At 46.8% G+C, this 18,518-nt stretch overlaps 1 protein-coding gene across 4 annotated transcripts in view; it reads left to right on the top strand.

Annotated features, from left to right (window-relative positions):
• The window catches only part of FERMT2 (FERM domain containing kindlin 2), a 50,422-nt gene that overhangs the window by 16,214 nt on the left and 15,690 nt on the right, over positions 1–18,518 (top strand). For 2 of the 4 annotated variants that reach the window (XM_065635152.1, XM_065635149.1), the window contains exons 2-4: positions 2,153–2,386; positions 14,360–14,494; positions 18,026–18,058. In XM_065635152.1, the coding sequence (XP_065491224.1) occupies positions 2,153–2,386; positions 14,360–14,494; positions 18,026–18,058 (402 nt within the window). The remainder of the gene's footprint in view (positions 1–2,152; positions 2,387–14,359; positions 14,495–18,025; positions 18,059–18,518) is intronic. The other 2 variants (XM_065635153.1, XM_065635151.1) reach the window with 1 other exon arrangement.

The raw sequence follows: 18,518 nt of genomic DNA on the forward strand, positions 1-18,518 counted from the left end.
ACCCTGGTGAAGATTTATAAACCTTTGATCAGATTTAAGCAGGCGGTCGGCGTTCCCCGGGGTGCAAGGATTGCTCCAAGCCCTGGGTTGCAGCTTTGCATAGCAACAGAGGTTTCTTGTCAACGTGTTAGTGTTAAACTCAACCGCACAATTCCGCTGCTAAACATTTGCCAGGCTCTTTTATATGTAACTACCCTGTGGGGTAGCCACGGACCTTTACCTTTCTGGTCATAGCCAGCATCTCCCTGTTAATTCAAAGTGTTAATTGCCCTCAGGCCAAAAGACGATTCTGTGCATATTCGTGCCATGGCCTGAAAGGTTAATCTGCAGCATAAACCCAAATCCCCTCCTGTTAGTGATTCAAAATGCCTTTCTTTTTTTCCCTCCCCTCAGACTTTCAGTGCCAATTTGTTCAGCTTTCAGTAGAGCAGAAGTTGGAATTCGTTACCAAAGTCCATTGTAATGATTTCTCAGATTTTTCTGAGAGTAGCCAAGGCTTGTGCAAGTTTGCATGCTTTTCTATATTTGGTTTTGTTTAATTTGATAGTACAAAGCTGTTGAAAAGTCTAGCTGAACATTTGCACTTTTCTGGCTGCGTGATTATACCATCATACCAAAGAAAAAGAAAAAACTTCTGCTGGCTTTTCTCAGTAACACTGAGGTCAAGATCGCATTTTCAGATAGGGACAGAAAAAAGTTCATTTGTCACACTGTTCTCATCTTGATTAAGTTCAGACGTGGCTCATGGGGATATTTGTCATGATGTCTGTCCTGGAGTGTGTTCCTTGGTACCTTCAGCCCGTTTGGTGCTGTGTCTGCTGGGGCTTCACCCCTCGACCCTGCTGGGTTTGATGGAGGAAGGAGCTTTTGCAGTTTTAATCTGGGTTAAAGTGATGTTTCGCGTTGGGAATCTGGGATCTGAGGAGGATCTGGAGCTGAAAACTGAATTATCTTATTACTGGTGCCTTAACCTGGAAAGTGCCATACTTTTAAGCGCCCTTTTTTTTTTTTTTCCCAAAAGTTAAAATAATCATACAAAATCCATAAGCTCAAAACTTACTGGTAACTCTATCATTTGCAATATCGAGTGCAGAAGTGTCCCTGTAACTTGCCCTGCTGCCTCTTGAGGTTCTCATGTGCTTGCCCAGATGACATCCTGCGGAAACATTTGGTTTTTCCTTTGAAACGAGTGCCTTGGCTGTCGCTGTCGATGGTGACACACACACACACCCCCCGCCCCGGTCAGTATTTTTGGAGACGGAGAGTTTAGGCTAAACAAAGCTTTGCAAAATGCAGCTGCAGCAGCTGGATCGTTCCCTTCCCTTCTCCTTCCCTTTCTCCCGCGTGGTGGGGAGACATCACACTGTTAATTCTGGTCGGTGGGTGTCGGACTGGAAGATGCTCCACAGGAATGTCATGGGGCTGTGGGGAGGCGTTAGTGAAAAATATTCCAGATCTTAGGGAAAATATTGCACAGTGGCTGTCTTTTGGAGTTATCACCATGCTTTGGTGGTCCACAAATGCTTCCCGACTTGGACGTGACCTTCAAGGAGCCCGTGGTTACGTCCCTGCTGGAAGGAGACGTGGCTGTTGGGTTTTGCACTGTTGTTACTTTGGGAAGGAACTTTTAGTTTCATGCGGGAATTTTCCAGCTTTGTGTGTAGAAACGGCAAGACCTGCAGAAGACACGGTGTTGAACTCTTCTTGCCAACCTCCTTCTGGTTCTGCTTCCCGTGTGTGCCCAGGTGGCTGGATTCACCTTTGGGTATCACATGTGTCTTACGTGGTGGGGATGGGGAACCCAAGAATCGATATTTAAACCTAAAAACCTATGTAAAATCCCTCTTGGGGAAGGTGTCAGGTCATTTGTGACCCCTTGGCTTTGTGCTCCAGCCTCATCGCTGTGGGACTGCGTGATCCACGGACACGTCATGTCTCATCCTTATTCCTCTTGGGTTCTTTCCTACTTTTATCTCCAAGGTGGCTTCTAGGTGATATTGAGTACAAGCAATTATATGTATCTAAAAAGGGCTGCCGGCGTTCTTGGATCGATAGTCACTTCTCGATGAAACGCATTTAAACTTCGGCTTTTGTCTTTTGAAGGCTAATTCGGGTCCCGGTTTTAACTGGTAAAATGCTTTCTTTGTTCTAGATGTCAAGAAAGACTGGTCGGATCACGCGCTGTGGTGGGAAAAGAAGAAAACTTGGCTCCTTAAAACGCACTGGACGTTGGACAAATACGGGATACAGGCCGATGCCAAGCTCCAGTTCACACCTCAGCACAAGCTGCTTCGCCTTCAGCTGCCCAACATGAAGTACGTCAAGGTGAAGGTCAACTTCTCGGACAGGGTCTTCAAGGCGGTTTCTGACATCTGCAAAACGTTCAGTAAGTAGCGAGTGCTGAAAAGCTGCCGGTGGGGACGTTGTCGTTTGGTTGCCTCACGTGTGTTCATCCATAAACTTATTAAATTAATGTTATTTTCCAGCTTCAAACACCCAGCGGTCACCTGGGCACCAAGCAGCCTGGTTGTCCCCTCTTTTTTCCCTTGCAAATCTAACCTTTTATGTGTAAATACTTAAATAACGGGCCCAGTCATACTGCAAATGTAAGAATATGGTTTTTTGTGCTGAATTCAGTTTCGTAGCAAGGCTGTTCTTGGTTTTACCTTAGGCAAGGCTAAGCTGTTGGTTGGTGTTAGGTCATAATTTTTTTTCTGTAAATTTATGTGCTAGATGAAAAACAAACCCTGAAATAGGAAACCTGCCCGCTCTGTGCATTCTCTTCCAGTGGAAAATCATATTAGAGGTTGAGTGATGATGCTTCAATGTAAAACTGTCTGGTGGAGGGAAGGAACTGAGTCTCCCTCTGTCCTCCCCAATTCCCCTTCATGTTCCTTCCCTTGGCTGAGAAGAAGCCCCTGAAGAAAGGGTGGATCATTTCCTATCCGGTACACAGGGATTGTCCCAGGCTGCTGCTTTTGTGCATCACTTTTTTCTCATCTTCACAAATTTCTCATCCCAGAAGTTGGTGCTTCTTTCTCCCCATCTCAAAAAAAAAAAAGCAAAAAAACCAAGAGATGGTAACTCTGCTCCAAGAAATTCAAATAAGTCCTCAGCGTAGGCTCTGTAGCGATGTCCTTCTTGCTTTTTCCCCTCCGAAAGGATCCTGCAACCCGACCTCGGCTGTAGTAAATCTATTTCTGCTTGCAAAAAGCATCCCGGGTTACTCTTGGCTGACCCAGTTATTTCATGAGACAGACAGAGCTCAGCCGTACGTGCGGTGTTACAGCGTGGCCTCCGGCACATCTGTGGTTAGCTCGGTATATATAGCTGATTATGAATCTTTGCTATTTCTTTCATGTTTTTTGTTTTGGGTTTGGTTGGATTTTTTTTTTTAAATATAAATATTGGGCAATTTCTCCTTAAAATAGAAAAGGCTTAGCCAGCATTATTTCCCAGCCAATTTTGCTTCCTCCCCTGTCTCCCATTGCCATTTTTAACGTCGTGGTAGACGGAGAGGTCGCAGGCGTCGCTTGGTCGCTGATGAGTCTTTCTAGCAGTGAGTCACGTCAGGAAATTCTGATGTAGTTAATCACGTAATAAGAGATGTTTCAGTGATGCCACAGAGCAGCCAGAACCTTACATGGGCCTGAAGCAGCGATTTATTCAACTCCAGGGCTCTCAGTGTATTTATGAACAGACTGGCAGAATAATGCTGATATTTAAAGATGTAGAAGGGGGAAAAAGCCTCTTGGAGAGCTGCAGCCCAGCTGTGCTAGGAGCTCTCTGCAGCAGGCACATCTGTCCAGGGTGGTTCTGACTTTCCTGAGCTGCTGGAATAAATGTTCCCGATTTTGCAGAAAGCAGGATTTTCGCTGGAAGCCTCGCTCTGCTTTTAGTTACTCTTACCAACCCGAGCTGTTTGAGGACAGACGGAAATTACGTGGCCGAATACAGCGATTAAATCTTGTTTAGCCCTTGTCTTTGTGTTTACTGGGAGCCAGATGTTCAGCAGAGCTACGGGGGAGACGGTCACGTCGGCTCAACATCAGCACGAGGGGATCGGGATGTGGGGAGGTGGCGATGCTGGAGCTGGGGGGGCTGGGAAGCTCTTCCCTGGACCACAGAGGTGTTAGGGCACTTGTATAACAGATATTTGTACATTATACAGGTGTCCAAATACCACTACTTTTATACATAATAGAATATAATATCTAATAGGTTTTAACTTTTATATCCACATTTTGTATATATAATATAGAGGTACTCTATTCATTGTATAGATATATATAAATTTGTGTCCAAATACCGCTATTTTATATATACACACACACACATATATATATATGTATGATATAGATGTCCAAATGCCTCTCTGGTCCAGGGAAGAGCTTCCCAGTGGGAAGACATACATATATATATAGTTTGGTTTTTGCCCCAAGGAGGTCTTGGTTCAGATAGATAGATAGATAGATATGATCCAGAAGCTCTTTGGAGCAAACACCGAGCCACTCTGTGCAAATCCCGGTCACCATTTGTCCTTTCATCCTCCGCAGGTGACCTTTGGTGCTCAGAACTTTTCATGTCTTCTGCAGCATCTCTGCACAGGTTGGCTGCAGAGAGCACTCGTAACCCTGTGTTAATCACACTAATTGTCTCCCCAAGGAAAAATGAGGAGATGTTTCAAGGTAGAAGGGGAAATAAGTAGTCCCTGCCCTAACAGCAAAGCTCGTCTCTGCAAATCCCTTGATTTCTAGAGTTGGGTCCAGTGTGTCCCAGACTAACATCCAGCAGAGAGAGCTGTTCTTGTGGGTTGCTTGTATTTGGCTGTAACCGTTTGCTGTCTTTGCCCCTGGAGCATTTAATTACACACTTCAGTACTTTTAGCATGTGGCATCATTAATGAGTAATGTAAGTAATTCCTTGTGGTACCAGGACTCTCTAGCTGGTTGTGTTTATAAAATCCTCTATACACAAGCAGGAACACACATGGATGAATTATTTAGGGTTTGCGCTTTGTCTTATGGTCGCTTTAAATTGTACCCGGCCGTGTCAGCATTGCGGTGTGGGGTTGCTTTTTGAAGAAAAATCTCTGTTGTTGTGCAGAGTGAAGTTCTCGCAAAGGGCGGCTCTTGGGAGGTGGCTGTGGGGAGATGCTGGAGCCGCTCACACATCCCTCGCTTTCTCGGTGGTCGTGCGAAGCCGGAAAAAACCCAGATCTCATTCCTAGTCGCTGGATTACATCTCCTCCATTCCCACAGCAGCCGGTTAATGGCAGGGATTGACCCTGCCCGCGGTAGGAGCAGGCAGGAGGAGGGTGGTGGATGGGACGGGCAGCCCATCACCAGAAGGGTGGCCTGGAAATGTGCCCGGCAGCAGCTGCTGGCAGGCGACACCGGCCTGAAGGGCCAGCTTTGATCTGCAATTAAAAAGGAGAGAAAGAGAAAGTAAAACTTCACTTTTTTTTTTTTTTTTTACTTTTTTTTTTTTTTTTCTTTTTTTTTTGGAGCGGCAGGGATTTGTGCTGCCTGCCTGACTGGCAGCGTGGTGCACGGGGTGGGATGGGGGGCTGGTTTGGGGGCTCCTGCGTGCCCCCCTCCTCTCATTGTAGGGAGATATTTCTGCCCAGCAGACAGGCTGTCAAATACACAAATGCAATTTAATGGGCCTGGAATCAACACTCTATTGGTGTGGGTGGGAATAAGCTCGTTGGAAAATGGAATTTTTGGGAGGCAAGAGATGTGGCTGCATTGCAAAGCTCCCGCTGACCCATCATCCTACATAACAACGAGCAGAAAAATCCACCTTTTCTCCACAACCGTTGCCTTGCAGAGCTCCCGCTAACCCGTCATCCTACAAGCAGAAAAATCCTCTTTTCCTCCACAAGAGCTTCATTTAATTCCAGGACAGCGGACGCCTTGCATCTGCTCATGCCTGTAAGCTGCTTCCTTGCAGCATTCCCTTTCTCCTGCTGCTGCCTCTATTTTTTTTCCATGTGTCCTGGGAGCAGTAAGGGACTCCAGGCAGGAGCGTGAGCACGTGGGAGAGGAAAAGCAAACAGCAAGACGCGAGCGTGAAGGTTTTCTCCCATGCCTCGGCGTCTCCTGCCCCGGTGATGCCGCTTCTCGTGGGGAAACGGCGTGTGTTGCAGAGCTGTGGGGCGAGGGGAGATGCTGCGGTGGGGTGAAAGTTTGCATCCTTCTCCTTTTCTTCTGGCTGTGAAGATGTGGGACCTACGCTGCCCTCCGGCCCGAGCAGAGGAGCAGGGATCATTCCAGTTGATGCTGGAAGCGCTGGGAGGAGAATGTGGTGCTGGAGCTGGGAGGAGGCAGCTTTGGGAGGAAGCTCCACAAAATTCATGGCTGCTCCCTTCCTTACCCACCCTGAGGCTGTGCAAGACACAGAAATTCCCTTCAAGGTCTTTTTTTTTTTTTATTTTCCCCAGAGGCTCGTGGGACATCACACCCAGCTCCTGCCTCATAATCCTCAAAGAGCTTCGTGTGAGTTAATCACCTGTTTTGGAAAACGAAGCCTGCGGAGCATCCTGTGTCGAGCAGCCGCAGTTTCTGTGCCCGCATCCCGTCTCGGGGCGAGGGATGCTGAAAAATCGTGACCCCTTTTGCCTGGGGTAAGGGTGGTCCCATCGCTTGTGGGGCTGAGGGAGGAGGGACGGGATGTCCCGTGAGGGTGACAGGCTGCTCCCCCTCCCCTCTCCTGCCCCAAAATGACGAGGTACCGAGGCTGTGTGACCCATGGGGAGGCGAGAGCCAGGCTTTACTTCGGCCTCCGGCCATCAAATGCAACCTGAGAGGAGGTGACAGTGGCATTTGGGAGCGGCGTGATGCAAGCCCAGCCCAAGCAAGGCGACACCATCCAGCAGTCTAGACATCGAATATGACCCTACCTTTTTTTTTTTTTTCCTTTATAAATGGTCTCTGCTCCAGTACAGAACGTCCTCTGACTTCTGAAGTATTTGTAATATTTCCACGCCCTCAGTTGCCAAAAAAGCTTCTATAAAAAGCCGCTTTTTTTTTTTTTTTTTTTGCAAAACTGAAACCCTTTGGTACTGCGAGATGCGCAGCATTTCCAGGGCTCTGCCTGTGCCCGTCAGCACACGGATCCGCAGCCCTGGTGCAGGTGCTTTCCAGGAGGCAAAGCTGTCTGAGTTCCTCCTCACCTCCTTAAACCCTTTTTTCTTTCTTGACACCCTATTGGAAAAATAAAGTAGCGTTTTTCCTAAAATAGCGGGGTTGAAATGAAGTCCTTGTAGATGCAGATGAGCATTTTGGGGGGTGACACCAGCATCTCGTGATGTCTCCAGATGCTCAGTAGCACCACAAAGATGCTTGGAGATGGATTTCGGGTACCAGCGCGGAGACAGACCCGGTGAAATCCCGAGGAAGGGTTTGCTGCCGTGAGCAGAGAGGTCTGGCAGTAGCACAGCTATTTCTAAATATGTCTAGGGGATGGGTGGGGAAGGAAATCTTACCATTTAGAGAGTCGGCCAAATTGTAATGTACTCAGCTTTTTAAATTGCGAGGCCCAAGTGTACCGCTGCCAACTTCTTCATTTCGCTATTTTTCCTCTTTCATTGCTTGCCTGGATTCGGCTGCAGCTGTTGTGTAGGATCCAGACGAACACCAGAAACTGGACGGGAAGGGAAATAACGAGATTTAATTGAGAAGTGGCTGAAATGGAAAAAAAATATTCCCCTTTCTCCCCCCCTTCCCCACCCTGGTCCCTGTTCTCCCTCCTGAGTAGCATCAGCCTGTATGTCACCGCATGAGTCAGTGCATTTTTTCATCCTTACTCTGCTGTTGACAGAGACCCTTTAAATAGACTTTCGTCCTGAAGACATTAGGAGATGCTGACCAACCCAGTGCCTTCCTTAAGATTGTTCTGAGTGCTCCTTATGGTCCGACGCAGAGGGTGTAACTGGATTCTTTTTTTTTCTTTTGTTTGTGGTGCTTAATTTAATTGAGTTCAATTTGACTTCGGCTGCAGTTCAGACCCTTCAGGGGCAAGGCTCAAAGTGCTGTCTGTGCTCTGAGAGGCATCCGGATAAGTGGAGTCTAGGGATTTTGTCCCACTTGTGGAAAAAACCATGGAAACATTCGGCGTTTGTTGGCTCTTGTCTCTCCGATGGCCCTTTTTATTCACTTTGTAATAACTCTTGGCATCATCGCCACTGGCTGCCTCCTCCTGGATCCCTCCCGGCCAATGGTGCCCAATTTCGGCTCCGGGTACCACTCACCCAGAAGGTGTTTGCAAGCAGCGATCGCATCGCTGCAGACCCCACCAACCTCATTTTTTCGGGTGGTTTTCCAGATTGCTGCTGCGGTGGCAAGTCACTAAGTCAACAGACACTTGGATTTTCCACGCTGGATTTGGGAAGGTTCTGGCAAAGCCGCTGGCAGGGTCAGCCCCAGGTTGGTTTGCACTTGTTGGACATCTCAGGAGGCTTTTCGGGATGTCCTGACATAGCTGCATGGCCCCAGGCAGCAAGTGGAGAGCTTGGCTTTTACCCAAATAAATATTTAAGCAACCAGGCAGCTGAAGAGCCCATAATAAAATGTTCTGAATGTAGGCGGGTGTGCAAACCTAGTAAATTGCTAAGGGGCTGAGGACCTGCTCCTCTATCAGATACTGCCCAGTGTCCACAGCCATGGTCTTATCTCCAAGCACTTCAAAAGTTATATAAGTCTTTTTTTTTTTTTTTCATTTTTGCCTCTGTTTTGCAAAACTTTATCTCAAGTGAACTTACGTTGAAGATAAGTCATTCTGTAAACTTACACTGTGAAATGCAATTCACAGAATTTACTCATTCCAAAGAAAAACACTTTTTTTCTTTCTTTCTTTCTTTCAAGTCTGAAATGGGAGAAAAATGGGGTTTGAGGTCTCATTTTTCTAAGAACCATCATGTCGATGTGCAAAGGCCGTAATTTTTGTGAGTCATTGCTCTGAGACAGCAGCAATCCAGTGCAGAGATATCCCACTTTGAAACACATTTCCTAACAGAGGGTAACTGGATCAGCATTAAAGAGAGGATTTCCCCTAAATGCTGTCTGTGCTACAAGTAAAATTATGGAGTTTTTATGCTTCAAGAGCTAATCGGGCGAACCAGCCCGTTGACCTTTTAAGGGAGCCAGAAATTGAGTGGAAAAATGGATGCTAAGAGCTTCTTTGGATAATTAATTTTTCTTATGTATCAAAACTGAATACTGAAACTAGTGTGACTTCCCATAATTTTAATTTTGGGGGAAGTTGGTACATACTCAGACAGCACTTCCAGTCTATGCCGTGTTGCTTATGTAGGTGATGCAAGAAAAACCACAAATCTGATTTTTTCTTGGGAGTGAGGGCACTAAAATTGTCACTGTGTGTCCCCTGATCCCTTGGCATGATGCCTGGAAGGGTCTGGGGAGTCTTCATCTCAGATGGGGACAAAGCAGCAAAATCACCTCTTCTCCCATGCTGAGAGACGTGGATTTTTTTCCCATCTCTGACTGCAACAGCTTTCCCATCTCCATACACTGTGGTGGTTAAGGATGCAGCAGGTGCCAGATTTACTTGGTGGATTCAGTGCAAAAGAGCATAAATTGTGAATTTTACACCCTGCCAGGCAGATATTTGTGTTTAAAGCCAGTTTTCTGAGCGCAGTTGGTGCGGTGTTCTGTGGCGAAGGAGGTTTCATCCCAGCTTTGCTGTTTGTCTCTGGGTGGCAGATCGATTGGCACAGCTGGGCTGGGTGAGCTGTGCAGGGTCTGGGCAAGAAATGAGGGATTACATGGGGAAAAAAAGGCTGTGGATTTGTTTTCAGCTGGAGACAGCACAGGGACAAGTGGGATCTTGCAGGTGGGTAGAGAAGAAGATGTTGTAGGGAGTAAAATGGCTTCATCTAACAGCTGGAAAAGTTTTTCTGGGAGGTCGAAAACCACCTTCCCGGTCGCATTTTTGAAATGACACCTGTGAAATGTATATATGTGCGCTCCTCTCGCCAAAGGGCATTTCCCTCACTTGATAAAATCACAGAATCACAGAACAGTTTGGGTGGGAAGGGACCTTCCCAGCTCCCCCAGTGCCCCCCCTGCCGTGAGCAGGGACATCTGCACCAGCTCAGGTTGCTCAGAGCCCCGTCCAGCCTGGCCTGGGATGTCTCCAGGGATGGTTCAGCCACCACCTCTCTGGGCAACAAATCCCCTAAATTTGACGAAGCCCTTATGCTGGGATGTGGATGTGGAGCTGCGGCAATGTTGGGGCTCAGCTGCATCCACAGCTGGTGCAGTGTGGGCTGGAGGAGATGTCAAAATATGAACGGTTCCTGGTCGGATACAGCTGAAAAATGGTTTTGGACCAGATTTTGGTCGGCGCACTGCCCTCCGTGCCACGTATCGTTGCAGATGGTTTCTCCTGGCAGCTGCCACCAGAGACACTCCATAAGAGGCTGGATAGCTGGGTTTTCACCCACTTACACAATAAATACCAATAAAATGCTAAAAGGATTATTTACAGTAATTTCTAGTAGACGTTGCCAGTGCCATCTGTCTCGTGTACAGACAGGGAGTCTCTTCGAAAGCAAACACAGCCCCGACCAACACATCAGTTGAAGAGTCAACACATCAGCCTTGCTCAGAAAGTCGCTTCTCCACCCGTGTTTCACTGACCTTTTTTCCTTCAAAGTGACCTTTGGCAGGAGCAGCCTGGCTTCAGCTGGAAAACGGGGATGAAATAATTAACGGAGGGTTTCAAGGCTGAAGTCAAACCCTGGCGAGATGTTTTACCCCAGGCAAACAACTCCAGTAAATGGGCTTCTCCAAGTGCAGTGGGACTTAGTAAAAAGCCCAAACCTATATCGAGGACTTGAATTTTTTTGTACCACTTGGATACTTCAAGGATCTTTCTCTTGCTCTTATGACCAGAAAACAGGGGCTGGGGCTCTGGAGTGCTTCCTCATCCCAGTTTCCAATTAACTGGAGCCCTACCATCTGCAAGCCCTTCCCACCCTGGAACAGGCTCTGCTTTAGCTTCAGTAGCTGAGCACTGTGTTTACTAAGCCCGGCTCTATTCCAAACACACTTTAAAACCCTTTGCACACTTATAAGCAGCGGCAAACATTTTTTTCACCAGCAGTTTACTGAAAGGTTGAAACGTGCGAAGTTGCTTCTCGCTTTTTCCCTTATTCTGGGGTAAGATATACAAACAATATTGCGCTCTTGCTGCTTTTCTGCTTCTCTGCTTCTTGGCACGAGGAGCTTAATTTTTAATTTCCGTTGCAACCCTTAGTTGGTTTCAGTGGGTTTGTAAAGTCTCGGAGATCGTAGAATCATTTTGGTTGGAAAAGACCCTCAAGATCATCGAGTCCAACCATTAACCCACCCCTGGCACTGCCCCACGTCCCTGAGAACCTCATCTCCATTCAACCCTTCCAGGGATGGTGACCCCAGCACTGCCCTGGGCAGCCTATTCCGATGCCCCACAGCCCTTTGGGGAAGAAATTGTTCCCAATATCCAATCTAATGCTGGTATGTCCAGCGGATTTCTGTTCAGGAGAAATTTGCAGCTCATTGGGATGTGCTGGGCTGCGGGGAGCAGGGATGCTCCAGCATCGTGGGGATGCAGCTGTCCCACGGCCGTGCGCCCTTTGGAAGCAGCTGCCGAAAAACTTGCCCGTATCCTTTGTAACCCGCCGACGGCGTCATGAGCAACTGAGGGACTATAAAAAGTCGCTTTGAAATCAGATGGTCAAGCTTTGGGCCGTTCTCCAACAGATTGCTGTCAGGAGGCGAGCTTGGCCCGGAGCCCTTCCCTTGGCCTCGCTGAATGGTTTCAGCTGAGCGGCTGTATCGGTTGCTAATGCACCATAAATAAACATCGGAGTATAAACCTTGCTAGCGAAATACCAGGGGAACTCCTCGTTTTAGCCTGTGCCTGCGTATTGTCCCTTGTGCATGACCCTGGTTGTCCCAGCGGATTTTTTCTTCGTGAGGTAAGCTGGCTGTGATAAATGGGCACGCGAATAGCTCGCTGGGTTCATACGCTAGGTATTTACTGCTAGAAATGGTCAAAAAGTTGTGCGGTGAAGCGAAGTGTTGGTTAGTGGATGCAGGGAGGGAGTTTAGCGTGATAATATGTACATAGTAATAATAAATCGGTGTTAAATTAAAGCTGAAAAGAAGTAAAGCTTAAAGATATACAGAAATTAAAAATATACATATAGAAATAAATATATATTAATACACAGATTAAAATAAAGCTTAAATTAAAGCTTTGCTAGATGATGGTTTGGGATGGAGACATGCGATATTGTTAAGGTTGGACTAGATGATCCTGAGGGTCTCTTCCAACTGAAATGATTCTATGATTCTATAATATGAGAGACGCTTAAATCCAGAGGTACCCAGCCTCTGGATTTGAGAACATTGAGGCTAGCAGGATCTAAAATCAGCTAAAATCAACCCCCCTAGATGTGACGGGTGGGGCTGGTGGTGGTGCACAGGCTGTTATTTAAAATAGCGGAGAAAAAATAAGAGAAAAGCATGGGTTGTTTTTTAAAATGGCATCGTGGGGAGGCTCTCAGGGTGTCCTCCCCAGGAGGGGACAGCCCGTGATGCTCATCGTGTCTGCAAACAGGGAGATGAAGCCCAAGGATGTGACTCATCAGGGAAGCCGTGCTTTAATAAATTTTTTTTTTTTTAAAAAAAAAAAAGGTAATTTTTGGAATGTACTGTTTATAATGGCAGCCATCCCCTGACAAATGTGGAAAAGCACTTCTGGTGAATCGGTGTGTCCCGGGATGGGGCGAGGGGGCAGCGGAGCTCGCTGCCAGCCCCGCGTTTGCAGTCGGGAGAGATGCTGGCGCGGGCAGGAGCATCCGCCGTGGGGGTGCGTCCTGTTCGGGTCACATGTTGGGGGCCAAATTCCAGTTTTAATTATAATCCCGCGCCTGGGAGTGTGCAGCACACTCCCACTGCTGCTGCACGGTGGTGAGATACGAACCGTGTCGCTTTTCCTCGTTGGGATAATGGCTTATTTTCTTGTTCAGCATTCGTCTTTGGGGGGGAAATAAGCCCGGCTGTGATGCTACCAGCTCTTCCTCTGTATCCTGGTCTCCTGTGCAGCTCCAGGCTTCCCTGTGCAGCAGGAATGGAACCGGGGCTGCTTTCCTAAGAGCATCCCAAATTTTGCATTTTCGGGTGATACATGCAAAAAACAGAGTTAAAAAAAAAAAACCCACAGGGGTTTGAACATGGACAACCAGCTGCAGAGGGGAGCTCCAAAACTGTTCCTTCCAGGCTCAATCATGACCTATAATCTCTTTTTTTTTTTTCCAATCCAAGCCGTATTTCAGAGCTGCCCGAGCTTTTCGCAGCCTTTCATCATTGCAAAGGGATGGCTTTGTGCCCAGGTGAATGCTTTTCCAGGTTGGTTCCCATGCATCGACTGAGGACACTTCAGAGTTGAGGGATTTTTTTTGTTGTTTTTTTCCTCCGCTCTTGGTTTTTGCAGGGCTGGCAAGGGACCCGTTTCGGTGGTACGACAGACCGTGGGCTCCGCTTTCCCAGAAAGCTCCTTTGCGCTCAGAAGCCACTGCAGCAGGCAAAAGCAAAACCAAAATGCCACTTTTGTGGGAAATGGCCCTAAAATTCTCTTTTTCATTAGTCCCCCCATGCCCCCATGGCTTAAAACACACACACACACAGGGATGCTCTTCACTTTAAATAACATGGGCTTTAAATTATTCAGGCTGATTCTGGGCATGGAAATGGGAGAGGCCAGAGTTTTGCTGTGAAAAGGAAACACTTTGGCCACGATCTCTTTAAAAAGTGGGTGCCTTAAATATAGGCTCTAAAATTTTCCAGTCGGATAAGTAAATAAATAGCTTGACTCTTGGAATGCTCCTACAGCCTTTTACCTAGGTGCCTGAACAGGGGTTTACATGCTGATTAATATATTTATATGTATATTTATGTCTATATATTTATATTTATATTTATATTTATATTTATATTTATATTTATATTTATATTTATATTTATATTTGTTATAATGGGTGAGAATGGTACTAGATTCTTTCGCACGGTCCAGCAGAGCTTTTTATTTGCATTTGAGCGGCTGTGCCTGGGAAATTCTGCATTTTACCCAGATGCTGTGTTACCTCTCCGGCCAAGGACAGTGCTTGCTTCCAACAGGCTTGCAGGGAAAATGTTCTCAACTTGATTTTTAACCATTGCAAAGCAGGAAAATCAGCCAAGGGAGATAATGCACATTGCTGAATGTTGTTCCTAAAGGAAGGGTATTCCATTTTTTCCCCCCTTTTTTTCCACCCTGCCTTTGTAAAAGTGGTCCGTTTTCTCCCCAGACATCAGGCATCCAGAAGAGCTCTCCCTTTTGAGGAAACCCAGAGATCCGTCAAAGAAAAAAAAGAAGAAGTTGGATGATCAATGTGAAGACGACTCATTCGAGCTGGAGGGTCCGCTGATCACGCCGGGGTCCGGTGAGCCGGGAGTTGCTTTGTGAGGACGAGCTTGCCGGGCAGGGGTCGGCAGGAGGCAAACAGATAATAAACTGGGGGGAAAAATGACATAGTGGTACCGGTCTGACATAATTCCTGAAGGTCTGAGCAAGAAACAGACCCCAAGTAAACGTCACAAGTCCTGCAGGGCTGCAGCACTCGGTCGCGGTCGCACAGATGCATGCCTGGAGCTGTCACGCATATAGGGGAGCAGAACAACGTCAGACCTTATAAAATAAACCAGAACCCAAGTGTGACCACTTTAACACTCGGATTGTGTTGCTGAAAGGTTTTCTTACCCTATTAAGAAAGGATTTAAATGGAAAATCGCTCCTAATGTCAAATTCCAGGTGTGTTTTAGGCAGTAACGCTGTTCTATTCCTTATTTATAGCCCAGCAAAACCGGGGTTTTATTAATTGCATTAGTGTTCCCTTATGTTAAGGACGTAGCTATAGATCGTAATGCTAAAAAAAAAAGACAACTTTTATAGGTAGGGGCTTAGTTTGCCAGTCTGGCTTACAGAACCAGAGTAGCATTGGTAAGAGAGTCGCTAACAGAGTAATGTTGTTAACGGAGTAACGTCGCTGATGATGGAGTAACATCTCTGATGGAGTAACACCTCTTGCCCCAGGCAGCAAATTGATGCTGAGAGGTGTTTGTTTGCAAGCAGAGAGGTTTTTGGAGGTTTGGCGTTTGAAAGCAAATGGCAGGGGCTTAAACCATCGATTTGGTCAAGTGGGAGCACTTTAGCGCAAGTGGATTTGTGGAGAAAGCCACAGAGATGCTTGGGGCCAGGCGGGTGAGACATGTCTGGCTGCCAAAGCTCTTGGTTTTAAATCCAGCGACAAGAGGGAAGCAGGGCAGCTTTAATTTAAAAAAAATATATTGAAATTCAGTAAACTTGTCTTAATTGGTCTTAAATTAACTGAAGTACAAGTGCAGTGTGGTTAACGGCACTGGTGGCGCTGGGCTCGCATGGGTGAGGGTGATGATGCCGAAGCCACGTGCACCACGGGCCCTGCAGCAAGTGCTGATCATGGGTCTGTAGCAAGGGAAAAATAATCCTTCTTTTCCTCTGGTCTCGCTCTTTCTGCTCTCTGTTACTTAAAAATACTTGTGGGTTAGTCTGCTCCCACTCCTGGCTCGGGGAGTTTTCCTTGCATTGGGCAAGGCTCCAGTTCATTTTCATTTTCATTTGGCGTTTTCATCTTGAAAGTCCGTAATTTGCCTTTCCAAAAGTCAGTGTTCACTGAGAGCATCTCTGTTAGATTAATAGGAAATGCTTGGCCTGCTTTGAGGGAAACGTACGTAAAAGATTTTTTTCTTTTACTTATTTATTGGTCTTCCAGTGAGTCACTTTGAACTGTCTCGCTGTTTTTGCTTTCCCTGTGAATGAAATTACTTTTTGCTGCGGGTTTGATGACTACAGCCACCTGCCGTACTTAGGTGCTGTTAGTTAAAAGTCATGTTTTTAACCCAAATAAACTGTTGCGGGGGTTGTCCCAGATTTGTGTGCTGAATACTTCTGTAAAACGAGTTAATATTCGGGACCTGCGTGTTTCAGTGCACGTGGATTTAATGGGTGTGTTTTGTCACTGAGCACCCTGTACCTGGCAGTGAAACCATTGAAACCACCGTAGGCAGAGCCGTCAATACACCCACAGCAAGTGTTGCCCAACACTTTCCATTAGGAGACCTGTATTCACTTGCTTATAAGTTAGCCAAATTTATAGCTGTTTCATCTGGAACTTTTCATGACGTTGCCTGCCTCAGGGAAAATTTTGAAGGGAAACTTCTTCTGAGATGTTTCAGGTGTTCAGAGAAGGGGGTGAGGAGAACATCCGAGGGGAAGCTTTGCTCCCCTGGAGCAGACACTCGAACAGAGGAATGTGGGGGGATGTCCATGGGAAAACCTGCCCGATTTGAGGCAAGAAGTGAGGTTTTGCTTTTGTTGGTGCAGTTAATGCTCAGCCCTGTCTGCTTCAGCCACGGGAAGGTTGAGGCTGCGAGGGTGGATGGGGAGGAGGCAAGAGCATCTTCAGGGATGCGGTTCATGGATGGTGATGGGAGTTTATTGCCAGTTCTTGTTGGGCTGATCTGCTCCAGTGTTACAACAGTCCATGGGGACAGCATGTTTCTGCTGCCTTTATAATCACAGAATCACAGAGTATCTCCAGTTGGAAGGAACCATAAAGATCATCGAGTCTAACTCCCAAATTATAACTATCTGGTATAAATATCTGGCCAGTCACCCCCAGCTTTCCCCTTGCAGATGTGAAGCTTCAAGGTGGATATCTTCATCCCGTCACCATTTCTGCTGCTTTTTTGCTCATGCCTGGTTTGCTGAGTCTGTCTTGATGGCAAGTACCCACGGTCATTAATCCAGACCGAGATGCAGGCAAAACGAGCAGGAGCATTAAAAGCATCCTGGTGCTTTTCTTATTCAGTGGTGACGGATGGTTTTCACTTCTGTTTTCCATGCCGGCAGACGGTTTAGAATCACATTTCTGTATTATTTAAATTTCCTAACCAAGACGTTGGCTGTCATTGGTGTGATGCTGCTGATTCAAACAGTTCTTACTGCTCCTTGAGATACCCATGACAGAAAATGAGAGTTCTGAAAGGTTTGTCTGTTGTTTCAGTCTTAGGCTTTTCCAGACGTCTAGCTCAGCTTTCTGTCATTTCTTGGGCATTCAGAGAAGAGGAATCGTTTGGAGTGAGGAGCTGGAGGGTGGCACAGGAGACCCTGCTGCTGGCATCTCAACGCTGCCACTCACCCCTTCAACACCCTTAATAGTGCATATCTGAAGAGGCTCATGATTTTAAAAGGATGCAACTCTTTCCCAAAAAAGCCGGTTATTGGTCCTTCTCGATGCTGGTGTGCAGATTTATGCCCAGCAAACGATGCTGAGCTCATTGCACTATGTACATCCGCAGTGGGATTACTGACATTAGGATGCGGTCATTGAACCTCCCTTATTTTGAAAATCCAGATTTTATATTCTTAACGTAAGAATCAGTGCTCCTGTGAGATGAATAGGGACTGTTTAGCTCTGCATAGCTGGGTGCCCTTTATTCCCTTCATATTTGTAATTTTAAAAGGCGGGAGGGCGGTTGTCTGCTTTGAGTCCGTACGAGCTGTAAAGCTTTACAAGGCCTGGGATGAGCGTGTGCTTCGGGATCGGTTTTGCACCAAATCGCACCACTTGCTCAGCATATTAATACCAAATTTGTTTGGCCATCTCAGCAAGCTTTTCCGTCCGTGAAATGCTGCGTTTCCGTGTCTGGCTGTTTCTTGTAACGTGAATAAAATAACCATGGAGTCACTTCGGTTGCTTTGCCTGCCGAGTCCTCCGGCACTGCTGCAAAACACCCTTTTTGGGTGGTTAAACCTCACCTGTGCTATTCAGCCCTCATCCGAAAATGCCCATTTTTGGCTTCTGTCCTTTCCCACTCTCCCGATGACTTTCTCTCGCCTTCTCACTTCCCTCCTTTCTTTTCCCTCTCTATAGGCACCGATATTCTTTACATCGGCCCCGTCAAAGGTGAGCTCCACCTCAGTAGGACTTTTGTGCTCTGACCCTGGTCTCTTTGACTGCACCTTTAGTTTATTTTCCTGCTCCTCTAAAACTTTTGACTTCCAAAAATCTTTAAGCGACAGGTAATACCGGTAAGTCGGGGGCCGTTCGTGTCCCAGGTGACGCAGGAACTCTGGGCGCAGGAGTTTCCCAGCGTGGGAGACCCACGCCTTTTCCCATGGATTTGGGCTGGAATGATGAGTTTTCCATCAGTTTTGCTCTCGGAGAAAGAGCTGAGAGAGAGGGACGACTTTTCATGGGAAAACAACCAGCACAGTGTTTTCCAATTGCGGAAAAAAAAAGAAAAAAAGGTTAAAAAAAGGGAAGGTTTCATCCGCTGGCTTCGGGTTTATGTCTGAGTTGGCTTGGTTGAGAGCAGGGGGGGCTTGGCCGTAAGCTAATTCCTGTCTTTTTATTCCATTTACCG

Source organism: Caloenas nicobarica, chromosome 5 (assembly GCF_036013445.1).
Source record: "Caloenas nicobarica isolate bCalNic1 chromosome 5, bCalNic1.hap1, whole genome shotgun sequence".
Lineage (NCBI taxonomy): Eukaryota > Metazoa > Chordata > Aves > Columbiformes > Columbidae > Caloenas > Caloenas nicobarica.